Source organism: Schistocerca americana, chromosome 2, assembly GCF_021461395.2.
Source record: "Schistocerca americana isolate TAMUIC-IGC-003095 chromosome 2, iqSchAmer2.1, whole genome shotgun sequence".
NCBI classification, from domain to species: domain Eukaryota; kingdom Metazoa; phylum Arthropoda; class Insecta; order Orthoptera; family Acrididae; genus Schistocerca; species Schistocerca americana.
The window spans coordinates 647,635,626-647,649,404 of NC_060120.1; the positions used below are offsets into that span (position 1 = coordinate 647,635,626).

The following is a 13,779-nucleotide window of genomic DNA, read 5'->3' on the forward strand; positions in this document are numbered from 1 at the left end:
GCAGTGGTGTTTCAACTCTTGACTGCAGTTGGTTACTGGATTAAGATGAGCTCTCTGATCTTGGGACATCATACTTATTCAGAAATGATCCCTCCTTTATCCCTCCTTCTGTTCAGTATCAGGGGAAAGTAAAACTCAAATTGCTGTACAGATAAGTTAAGGTGTTAAATTTTCCAGGTATACTACTTACTCTGCAAAACTCTTCCCAAGGTTCTTCCTATAATTTCTCTCTAAACTCCACAATTGAATCATTGTTTATGATTTGGTGATAGAGTATTTCTCTTATTGTCTGTAGCTAACTGGTCAGTGTATTTTACTGTTAATATTTGATCATTATGGTCAGATAAAACATTGTACATCTAAATCATTACAGGTTGTTGGGTCTAAAAACCAACTGCTAATGGCTGTTGCACTGTGTCCTTCAAGAACTATCTGACAGAAAATCAACAATAGTGTCTGCACAGATAATGAAAGCAGGGCTGTACCAAGGTGATCTAACATGCTTGGCAGGACTGCCATAGCTACCTGTATGCCTCCCCCCCCCACCCCCCCTCCCTCACTCTTACTGAAAATTTCTACAAATTTTTAGCAAATTTTGTAATTTGTAAGGCAAGGTCTGTAAAAATGATGCATTACTGAAATACGTTACTTAAATGAGCTATATAAGTGAATAATATCACACAGGATAAATAATTTTTCATTGTAGTAAATATTACAAATCATATAAAATTTCTAAAAAAAATTGAAAGGTAAACAAATCTATATCTTATTTCTTATGGCAGCTACAGTACTGCAGTGTGATAAATAATAAAGAATAGATTTTATTTGCTTCACAGGAATTATTAATGTGCATAAATTATTAATTCAAATGAAAAGAAAAATGGCTATAATTTAGTGTTCAAAACACATTCCTCTCCAAGAACTGAGTTTTTAATGTAATGTTACTTTCTGTTTCCTTGCTTTGAGCAAAGTAAGCTTGTTGATTATGGTACTGAAGTCAAATCTAGCATCTCTACTATATTCTGTTGACAGGATAACTGAATTTGACCATCTTGATCTTAAGTAGTTACCATATTGATCTTAAGTAGTTAATTTGCTGAAACTGTGTGCTACCATCACTAGAATTATCATAAATACCCTCAAAGCTATTTTGATGTTTGAATAATCATCTCATATCCCATACTTATAAAAAAAATTTATACAAAACATCCAAATGGGAAGCTGTATCTGTGTTTCATGTGCTCTTTGTACTAGAATTTAGAAGCTGGTGCATCATTAACTAGTTCAGCAGTATCAATATTTCTGCTATGGTATTTCATTACCTAACTCAGCTGTATCAATATTTCTGTTATGGTATTCTTATCAGCAAAATCTGCATTGATTTTGAATTTTGCAAAATAAGGTACAGACCTCTCATCTAAGGCATCCTTTACAGTAAATTAAAGTGAGATGAAATGGTATGTTACATTTGAAATCTGTTTACCATTTCATTTACTCTTTTATTAAAAACTTTGAAGCAGCCCAGCTTAAACAGCTTCACTCCAGTCCTTGTTAGCAGAAACTGGAAAAAAAATCAGAAGCCTTCTCTCAAATAGCACATCTGTTTCAGCTTCTGCTCCCCACCCTTTGATATCCTGTGATACCTAGTGAAATAGCAGCAAATACTCTACTGTTGAACATGAGCTAGCTGTGTAGGTGACAGCTGTATCAAACTATGTACACTGTTGACACATAACCCATGTGATACCTCTTTGGGAGTGATTTCTTTATTATGCTACTTGGATGAAATGTCACAAAAGTGTGCATTTACATCTCAGGCTGAGGAAAAGGCTTCTTCTCAGAGGCAGAAGATAGGAAGTTGAATTATAGGAGGTGTAGGAGAACAAATGTATATCTCCCGAGTAATTCATAAATCTTCTTTTTCTTCCATCACCTCTGTGCCTGTGCCCTTGGTGGAGGCCTATCTCACCATGGCCTCAGTACAGCCCTAAATGCAAGGTGAAATCATTAACTCTGGCATAATCCTGTTGTGCCATGATCCTTGGTATTCCTTAAACCAATTAAGAACAAAATTAAACCGAATCAAGGGCAATGGATGGATAGCATAGTGAATTAATGTATCTTGTGCCTAGTATAGAAAAAGCTAGCTAATTCTGCAGACAATTAGAAGTCTAGTACCAAATTCTATCATCAACAGTACTGTAAAATTGTCCCTCACTATATATAAAAAAAACACACATACACAAACTATACATAAAAGTAAAACATTCCACTAATAAAGCAAAAACAACCACAGCACTGTTAAACAATGAACAGATGAAAACAGGGATATGATTGAAATTGAATTCAAAGATAACAGCTGTGTAACAAACAGAGACTTATTTAATAATAAATTCAGTTGTCACTATGTCACTGGACATTTTAATAAATAAGCAAATTCGTTTCCATTAGATTTATTCCATTACACACTGGTTGCATCACCATTTGTTTCAAATAAGCAACGATTAAGCAGATAAGAGAAGTTATTAGGTTGCTGGAAACCAGAAATTTTTTGTCCATGTTTCTTTTATTATAGATTCCTTACATGAATTCCAGTCATTTAAAAGAAAGTTTGACAATGTGGGTTACAATAGCAAATAATTAAAATTTTTCTGAACCTAATTTTTTACTTGCTTCTCAATTCACTTTTCATGAAGTGGTAACTTTGGTGGTTAAACACTAGACACTTATAGGAGCAGTGGCAGTCAAGCCCATTTTTCTGTAGTGTCCTAAATCAATTAAGGAAATGATTTATTTTAAAATAATAATCAATATCCTTCCCGTTCCTTGTCCACTTTAAGCTCATTCACTGTCTCCAGTGATCTCATCATTGACAGACTGTTAAATTCATGAAAGAATCATATTCAATAAATTTACCTCAGTATGGGGGAGCAAAAATTTGGAGGCTTACAAGCTTTGGTTATTCCTGATTGGCATAACTGATTTACCACTCTCATTAAAACCATTCAAAATGCCTGCTGATGGTACCAGCATACTAATCAAGAGCCCAAACTGAACCACACCAGGCATAGCTTAGATATGTATTTAAATCTATAAATTCTGTATGGAAAGGATAGATCGCTACCCACAACATAGAGGAGGCACTGAGATAAAGATAGGCACAATGAAAAGAATGCTAGAAATATTTCAGCTTCTGGACACATTCCTCTCATAAGAAATAGAAAACTCTCACACATTCACACAACCACAACTCACACACATGTCTGTGGGTGCTAGCATCCACACAATCACATCAGAGGTACAGAGCAATTTTCGTTGGGATATGTAGTGAGAATACAGAAGAGCTGTGGAGCAGAGAGGTGGAAGAATAGCACGTTAGGGATGGGGAAAAATGCTAGTGCTACTTGTGGGGTTGTGCAGTGACATGAGAGGGGAAGGGAAGGGGGAAAGGGGAGAGGAGAGACATTGAGGAGGAAACATTACTATGTAGGTGTGTTGGAGGGTAGAAGATGCCTGTAGTACTGGAATCAGGAATAAAAACAGGGAAGGGGATAGGAAGGTTAAGGACAGGAGCTAGCAAGGGTTTGGAAATGAGGGATTATGGGAAGAAAGGATATGTTACAGATAAAGTTCCCACATGTGCAGTTTAAAAACACTGGTGTTGGTGAGAAGAGTCCAGATGGCAGAGGTTGTGAAGTAGTCATTGAAGTGATGCATATCATGTTGGTTAGCATGCTTAGTAAATGGGTGGGCCACCTGTCTCTTGGCACAGTTTGGTGACAGTCATTCATTCAGACAGACAGCTTGTTAGCCACATGGAATGCAGCACAGCAGTTGCAGCTAAGTTGCTAAATCACATAGCTGCTCTCTCAGGCAGCCCTTACTTTGATGGGGTAGGAGATGCCTGTGACAGAACTGGTATAGGAGACGTGGGAGGATATATGGGACAGGTCTTGCAGTTTCATCTACTTTGGGGATATCAGCTATGAGATATGGGCTTCAGAACAGGGATGGAGTAGGGAGGGATCATATCCCTGCAATAGACTCTGATGCAAGATCTGTCCTATGACAGATAACAGGCTGTCTGTCTGAATGAACAGCACCTCCCAACTAGCCAAGAGACAGTTGGACAACCCAGTTACTGAGCATGCTGCTCAGTGCAATGTACTTCACTTCAGTGACTGCTTCACAGCCTGTGCCATCTGAATTCTTCCCACCAAAGTCAGCTTTTCTGAATTGTACAGGTGGGAAAAGTGGGAACTCGCCCTGCAAAATATCCTTTGTTCCCAAAAGAGCCAAGTTCCAAACTCCACTAGTCCCTTTCCTTTAAATGCCTATGCTCTCCCCCCTCCCCGTCCAATTCAAGTACTACACATGCGTTCTATTTTGCCCACACACCTACGTAACCCTTTTTCCTTCTCTACTTCCCTCCTCTCCCCTTTCACCCCCTCTCCTCTCTGCCCCCTCTCCCAGCACAGCCTACTGATCTGATATGTAAATTCTATCATGACTCCATAACATCCTTGCAGCCAGTGCTAGTGACTCCCCCCATCCCTATTCTGCTATTCCTCTTCCTCTACACCCCATGCCTCTTCCTTACCCCCACTACATACCCAAGCAAAGTGGAATGTAAAATTTCTGTTTACCTCAGATACAGTTGCAGTCAGCCCTTAGTACCTGTAGACAACAGGGGCCATGTATGTGTGTGAATTGTGCTTGTGTGGATGTGTGTGTGTGTTTTCTACTTACAAAGGACTTTGACCATATGCCAAAATATTTCTTGTCTTTTTCATTATGTATGTCTGTGACTTATCACCTCCTCTAAGTGGTGAACATCAGTCTATCTTTTCCATATTGTTCTTATTTCATCCTGAACTATCTAAATCTGTACTTTGTCTCTTAATGCAGGGTTCAGTATGTGGTATTAAGCATCAAGCTAGAAATTGGGAATCTCTAATATTCAGAAGATAATTATAAAATTGTGTTAGGTTATTTAAATTCAGAGATTATAAGATAGCTATGTAATGCACCTCCTGAAGAAGCAGTTCATTTGTTTGTTGTTGTTTTCAATTTGATATTTTAGTGGCAATTTTACTATGTTAAATTTAAATTGTTTAAGCTCATATGCTGCAGACCAATGTAGTGCTAAATCATTGTGTTCAAGTTTCAGTTTTAGCTATTTATGTATTCTTTTTGTCATTCCGCATCCCTCAAGGTTGCCCATAATGACTGGATCTAGAGAACATAATGAATGAATGAATAAACACCTGAGTGATTGAATCACTTTAATATAGAGTCACAGAAATGAAGGAATTAATTCATGAGCATTCTGAAGTAATACTATAAAAATATTATCTTAAAAATATTGTACATTGGCCTGATAACTGTAATGGCCATGAGCTTTAGAGAATAGAAATTTTTATACTCTATGTCACCAAATTTTGTACGAGCTGTCCGCCTTATTGGATCTTGTTGGGAAATCCTTAAAAGAAAAAACAGAAACTATACAGGGGTTTGTTTTACTGGCTTCCTCAAGTATAAAACAACATCCAGAGAATTGGCTCTCCTGCCACTTTCAACTTAGATCCACAGGTTTGACAAGAATTAGCATCCCTTAAACCAACTTGTTATGTACAATATTTCATTCAGCAAAGAGTAATCAAATACTGAAATTTACTTGGCTTCTATTTTTAACATCATGTGTTACTTCAAACCTTGTACCTACTAAGTATGTGTGACAATCATCTCTCTAGCCTTATGAGGATGCCAAAATGAGTTTGAGTCAATATGAACATATTAAGTATGACACATCAAAAAGTAGTTTGTAAAATGATGTGCTAACTCCTATATTCGGTGCTGAAAATATTTCTGTATCAGTTAAAGATTGACAAATGATTACTTGGATTTAATATTTCTTTAGTGTAGATATTACTATTTTCAAACTCTTAGGATAAAACTATCTAAATCAGAGACATAGTAAAAGACAGAGATGAGTTTCACTGGATTATAAGAAGACACAAAATCAGCTCATGCAATAAAAAGAAAAATGAAGAAACATGAAACAAAAGAATCTTACTGATATAAAAACCCAATTACATAAATTTGTATTTCTTTTATTTTAACAGTTCCACCACCAAAACCTGGTCCTGGATATGAGCTTTTTGCTGGTGTTGGTTATTACAAATTTCATACCACTAAGGAGACCTGGAGTGATGCAAGAAGGATCTGTGTTACTGAAGGAGCACATCTGGCTATTTTAAATTCAGATACTGAAGCAAATATTGCCAAACAGTTGTTTTCAAAACACAAACAACTTGATTCATGGGCATTTATTGGTTTCAATGATGAAAACAAAGAGGGAGAATACATCACAATATTTGGTAAACTGCTACTTTTATATATACATTTTTTCATATGTTCGTGTGTAATATTATAGCTGTCAGCAGAACAGGCAATGTAGCTAGAGGTTGTGGGAGGATGAGCCTTTGTGGCAATCTGCCTTAGGTGCATGCCGTAATATATCATGTGATAGGGTACGGCCTGTGAAGGAAAGAGATGTCACACGTTTTCCCTGTCAGAAACACAGCTGCAATCTTTCTTTGGATGTCATACCAATAAATAATGATAAAAATATGTTGTCATACCAATAAATAATGACAAAAATGCAAAAGTATGTAACAGAGAAACAAAGGTAACTTGGGAAAACATCTTGGTGATATCTACTAATGTCCCACCACAAAATATACTTCCTAAAGTTTTCTTGTTGATCTGGTGATAGTGGTGTAGCAGTATCATATTAAAAGGTTCAAATTATATCTCTCCAATAGCTTATGACAAACAGATGTGATTATTATAATGATTAATATCAAGTTAATGCGTTAGTACAGAGTTAGTAAATCTGAATTACATACAAGTTACAATCAGAATGTCATGCTATTAACTGCTAATTAGGTACTATATCAATATGCAAATGGAACTCCAAGATTCCAACTGCTAAAAGTATTTACTGCATCAACAGGAAAGTGTTGCATAATGAAATTGAACTTGCATTTCCTACTTCCTTTTTTACCCATCTTTCCCTCTTTTCTTGTTTTGTTTCTCCTTTACTAAAGCAATATCTTATTTGAAACCATGTTGGACAGAAATAAGTAATACTGATTTCTTCATTTCAAATGATTTAATCTTTCATTATTGGTTTGGTTACTTATTGTTTTTGGATACCATGAGTGAAAATGTGTCCGCACCATACCTAGAATTTATGTCAACATAGGTCTTCTTTTTTAATGTGTCCCATATCTTTAGAGGAGACAGTAATGATCAAAATAACAAAAAAGTCCTTGAAATAAATACTCATTGAATTATGGGCTACTCTGTCTTTTGATAGCCAATAGTCTGTTGACAGTACAAGATGTGCTCATTGTACTTATCACTCATTATTATTTCTCAAACCTCCATCTCAAACAATCATGAGCTCATGTGAACGCACCTATCTGCCCTCATATGTAGTCAAGTGCTTCGGACGCATGACCCTGTATTTGTGCACATCATAGATGGAGGCAGAATGTACCAATCCCTTTAAATATCCCTATAACTAGACGCATAAGGGATTATGGTCAGATAAATAAGTAGACTGCCCTATTTGACTTCTTCAACAAAAGCATTGCTCTTTAAGGGTTTATGTTAGGCATAGAGAAGGGGGTGGTGCTTCATTGAGCTCAGTGAAGAGTAAGAGACACAACCGTAACTTTTTCACAGGGTAACCTTCCCCAATAGCACAGGTGACATAAATAGCACCTGATCATTTGTGCAGTAAAGTGTAGAGATTTAAGAGTCATCAACCACATTTCTGCCCACACACTGCTGCTAAAGGGAATCTGATGCCCAGCTTCCATGATTGCTTAAAGATCTGTATCTCTCTATACTTTTTGATATCAATATAATGGAAGGAAACATTCCACGTGGGAAAAATTATATATAAAAACAAAGATGAGGTGACTTACCGAACAAAAGCGCTGGCAGGTCGATAGATACACAAACAAACAAACACAAACATACACACAAAATTCAAGCTTTCGCAACAAACTGTTGCCTCATCAGGAAAGAGGGAAGGAGAGGGAAAGACGAAAGGAAGTGGGTTTTAAGGGAGATGGTAAGGAGTCATTCCTATCCCGGGAGCGGAAAGACTTACCTTAGGGGGAAAAAAGGACGGGTATACACTCGCACACACACACACATCCATCCACACATATACAGACACAAGCAGACATATTTAAAGACCTAAATATATAATCTCTATACTTTTTTATTGTCATAATTTATTATCTTGTTGCATACAAATCCCACTTATTACCCACCACAGAATCACTAATCACAACGTCAAGACAATGGATACCAAATGCTGAGGTAGGAGGCAGATGTGAGCAGTGCATCTGACATCATCACAGTCAGAGAACCAAGTACAGAGTCAAGCATAGTTAGTAAACAATGAGTATCAATAGAAAACAGCCTTCACCACTCTGGAACAACCAACCATTTATGACACAAGTAAAGTGGACCATTTCTCAACAAGTATTTGTCTTTGACAGATGTTTTTGTAGTTTTGACTAGTACTTTCTCCTGTAATAATATGGGGCACATTAAATAAACATCCTGTATATCTGGATACTTTTATGTTGTATGTTCTGCATGTAATGGTACAATTAGTGCCAGAGGGTACATTTTATTATGCCAGGAATAGAGATTTATTTTCATTCCAGTCATGCATGGGGAAGGACTGAATGACTTTCCACATGCAGTCCATCACTAATTTAGTAGATCTTCATTTACTGTATAGCAGTGTTACTTAAAGAGTCTTGAGTCATGTTTAGAGTTCTAAATGAAAATAGTTCCTTGAAATATTCAGAATACACTGATCTGACAAAAGCCATGGCATGGTGATATGCAAATATACAAATGGTCATAGTACTGTGAACATTAAAGTATAAAATGACAATGCACTGGCAAAGATGACATTTGTTCTCACATGATTCAGGTGAAAAGGTTTCTGAGATGATTATGGCTGCCCGGTGGGAATTAACAGACTCTGTACGTGGAATGGTAGTTCGAGCTAGACACATGGGACATTTAATTTTGGAAATTGTTATGTAATTCAATATTCTGAGATCCACAGTGTCAAGGGTGTGCTGAGGATACCAAATTTCAGGCTTTACCTCTCACCGTGGATGATCAGTGGCCAATGGCCTCCACTTAATGACGGAGAGCAGCAGTGTTTGCATAAAGCTGTCAGTGCTAAAAGACAAGCAACAATCAATGTGGGATGTATGACAAATGTATCAGTTAGGGCAGTGTGGTGAAATTTGGCCTTAATGAGCTATGCCAACAACACAATAATATGAGCATCTTTGCTAACAGCATGACATTGCCTGCAGCACCTCTCCTGGGCTCATGACCATATCAGTTGGACCTAAATAACTGGAAAACTGTAGCCTGATCAGATGAGTCCTGATTTCAGTTGGTAAGAACTGATGGCATGGTTCAAGTCTGAAGCAGACCACATGAAGCAATGGACCCATGTTGTCAACAAGGCACTGTGCAAGCTAGTGGTGGCTCCATAATGGTGTGTGCTGTGCTTACATGGAATGCACTGGGTTCTCATTTGTGTTCAGTAACTTCGTGCATTTGTAGATATCCTTGGACTTCACGTTCCCAAACAATGATAGAATTTTTATAGATGACAATGCTCCATTTCACTGGGCCAAAATTGTTTGTGATGAGTTTGAAGAACATTCTGGACAATTTGAGAGAATATTTTGGCCACCCACATTGCCATACATGAATCCCATCTAATAATTATCGGACACAAGTGAAAGGTCAGTTCATGCTCAAAATCTTGCACCTGCAACACTTTCGCAATTATGGGCTGTTATAGAGGCAATATGGCTCAATATTTCTGCAAGGGACTTTCAATGACTTTTTGAGTCCATGCCATGTCAAGTTGCTGCACTATATTGGGAAAAAGGAGGTCTGGCATCATATTAGGAGACAGAACATGACTTTTGTCACCTCTATGTAACTTTCTATTATAGAAGTTGCATGCATTTCCTGAAATTCCTTTGAAACTCACATATGAATAAAAGAAAATATGAACATTTTTTCATACGTCATATGGGCCAAAAACACTACTGACCCACTAACACAACAGCTGTAGTCAGAAATGCTTCTTTCTCAAGACAACATGTCTCACTATTACAAGTGATTTACATCCAAACAGTTCATGGTGACAGCTCAAAATTTGTCATGCACATTTTGCAGATTCACAGTATCCATGTATTCTGAGCTCAAACATAATGAGGTATCTCAAACAGAGTGACTCATTCATGCAAACTAGCTATAATTCCAAAACCTTCACTCACAGAAAACACAACTTGCGCATTTCTCAGATGACATTCTGAAATCAATGAAGCAAGGCAGTCAGATGCATGCAGTATTTTGTGACTTCCAAACAACATTTGTCCAATTACCACACTCACATTTATTAACAAAACTATGCTCATATGAGGTATCAGATGACATTTGTAACTAGATTAAGAATTTCTTGGTAGGGAGGACACAGTATGTTATCTCGCATGGAGAGTCATTGACAGAAATAGAAGTAACTTCAGGCATGCTCCAGGGAAGTACATTGAAACCCTTGCCATTCATTTGGTATATTAATTATGTTGTACACAATATTAATAGCAACCTCAAACTTGTAACATTTCCTTGTTTCTTCATTTGTTTTTGCATTTCCAGCTAAATTTTTTACCCTTTGAAAAATAAACTTTTCACAGGTATCTGTAAATTTTTATTCCAATTTATGTTCCAAACTTAGAATTACTTTTTGGTTCATTTTATGGAAGTAATGATCAGCTCTATTTGTAATACTGATTGTATTATTTTCAGATTTTTATTATGTGTTACAAAAACTGATCATAGACAACCAAATTAACTTCCAATACAGGCAGTGAACTTACCATTTTGGATTGCAGCTCTACAAAATTTGATATATTTAAAAAAAATTATCTTCCCAAATTTTAAGGGACATGAACGTAGGATTGATGTGCTCAATGATGAACTTATCTGAATATTGAACACCACTAACAGTAAACACACAGTAACTATATTAGCCGAGTTCTAACACCTTGTTTAACATGATCTGCACAGTGCCATATCAGTTGTTTTCATGTTTCATTTTATTATTCAGAATATTTTGCTATATGACATACTCATGTTACTGAAACATTAATCAAAGGAAAGTACTGAGTGTTGGTGATGTTCATTATTTTATATAAAAAAAAATTCTCTTGTAGATGAACCACTTCATACAACAGGCTACACAAAATGGGCTGGTGGACAGCCTGACAATTACCAGAATAATGAAGACTGTGGAAGTATTGACCATGAAGGTAGATTAAATGATTATCCATGTGGTGCCAAGGCTCCATTTATCTGTGAATGTGAATTGTAATGAATGGTAACAAATCTGTACCAATATGTGCATATAATAAAGAAAATTGTTGCAAATTACGATGATTCCTGTGTATTGTGAAAGACTTCCAAAAGAGTTTTTTATGCAGGTGTATACATCTCTGTTATCTAAATGAAAGTTGGTAAAGAAGGATTTCCTTTTTGTGAAACTAAATGTCTGTTATTTAATGTTATTTGAAAATACAGTGGTGCATAATCTAAAAATATATATATACTTACTCTGATTCTCATTCATTCATTCACTCACTGTTTCATCATTTTCCACTGATCCTACTGTGCAGAAGAACATTTAGAATGTATCAACATTTACACTAACAAAAACTACAGGGTGATTATAATTAAAGTTAAACTTTCAAAACGCTATAGAAATAACACCACTGGTCAGAATGACGTCCAATTACAACGGAATATTATCAGAGAAGGGGGAAAACGTATGGTAGAAGAAAAAAAATAGTATGAAAATTGATCAATATATGGCACTGTATGTGTCAGAATATGTTAATGGTAACACCTGTCATGCGTACGACCCATTGAAGTTGGAATAAACATGTTGGCTACACGGCTTTCCTTCTTTTTGCATCTGCGACATTCGCCATGACTGTCTCAGTGCATGATCCCACTCTGCTTGTAAAGCTGTACTACAAGAATGATGACTATGCACACACATTGCTCTGCAGAAGTTCTGGACACTGAAGAGTTTGAAAAAGGCCTTGGTCCAATGACTGCCATGGGTCTGGAGAAAAAGATTCGGAAATTCGAAAAGATGGGTTCTTTTGGTGTGCAACCTGGTAGTGGGAGGAAATGAAATGATTCAACATCAATGGAAGCAGTGGGCACAGCAGTGCAGAAGGAGATGAGTGGTGGTGTGCAAACATAGTGCACAAAGAATTCCATGAACATTGGACATACCTGTGAGCACAGTTCATAAAATCCTATGAAACATCCTTCTTTGCTATCCATTCAGAATTACCTATGTGCACAAATTGATTCCTGTTGACCTTCTGGCAACAGAGACCTTCGCTTCAGAATTTCTTGCTCACATGGAAGTGGAAAATGATTGGCTGTGGAAGATTTTCTGGACATATGAAACCCACTTCCATCTGACAGGATATGTCAATACACAGAATTGTTGAATATGAGTATCGGAAAACCCACACGCAAATCAACCAGTACCACTTCATCCTCAAAACGTCACTGTGTGGTGAGGGTTTATGGCATCATTTATCATAAGGCCATATTTTTTTCGAAGAGACAGGTGCTTCCGGTCCTGTTACCTGTACCACCATGGTAAGCGCTATGAGTGGCTTTTGCACAACCACATCTTTCCAGGTCTCCAACAGCGTGGATGTGTGGATGGGGTAATTTTTATGCAAGATGGTGCACCTCCACACATTGCAAATCCAGTTAAGCAGCTGCTGAAGTGCCATTTCAGAAATGGTAGAATTATCAGCCACCATTTCCCTACAGCCTGGCCATCCCAATCTCCTGATCTTAATTCATGTGACTTCTGGCTGTGGGACTGTCTGCAAACTTAGCTACATTGAAGTCACAAATTGTGTAACACATTTTGAATGTCACCCCGGAAACTCTTCAGTCAGTCATGGAATATGCTGCTTCTCGATTTCAACTTGTTGCAGTAAATGGTGGACAGCATATTGCACATGTTTACTGCCAGTCACACAGAAATTAATAATCCAATTTGATTTGGATTGATGCTTTTTCTGCGGTTTTTGGCCTCAAGAAAATCAAAAGCCAATGTGATTGATGATTTTTATGTGATTTTTGGCCTCACAACAATTAACAACCATTGTGATTGATGGTTTTTATGCAGTTTTCAGCCTCAAGACAATTAAAAATGGATTTTTCCAATCTGATGTGATATGACCTTGTTGTGCTGTATGGGGTTACATAACTAATAGTATCACACCTGTACACCCATGCACACTGAGTAGTACAGTTTTTTTATGTAAGATGTACACTTAGGCATTGTTGTATGATTCATGTGTCATTTGTACTCGACCACTATTAAAATATGATGCTTACAGCGCCATCTATTGCTAAATTTTGTAACTATTTGTTTTTCTTCTGCCTTACGTTTTTCCCCATCTCCGATGATATTCCATTGCAATTTGTTGTTATTCTGACCAGTGGTGTTATTTTACAGCAGTTTGAAAGTTTAAATTTAATTATAATCACACTATATATTGTTATAACCTACACTCTGTTGGTGTTACATGGTGTAGAATGTAATAA

The 13,779-nt window shown here is 36.9% G+C and overlaps 1 protein-coding gene across 2 annotated transcripts in view; it reads left to right on the forward strand.

The window, feature by feature from the left end:
- Positions 1-11,616, forward strand: part of LOC124595969 (hemolymph lipopolysaccharide-binding protein-like) — a 73,800-nt gene extending 62,184 nt beyond the window's left edge. The window contains exons 4-5 of one of the 2 annotated variants that reach the window (XM_047134908.1): positions 6,126-6,380; positions 11,349-11,614. In XM_047134908.1, the coding sequence (XP_046990864.1) occupies positions 6,126-6,380; positions 11,349-11,506 (413 nt within the window). In that variant the 3' untranslated portion in view covers positions 11,507-11,614. Of the gene's footprint in view, positions 1-6,125; positions 6,381-11,348 lie in introns of both variants that reach the window. The other variant, XM_047134907.1, reaches the window with a different exon arrangement.
- Positions 11,617-13,779: the final 2,163 nt, after the last annotated feature.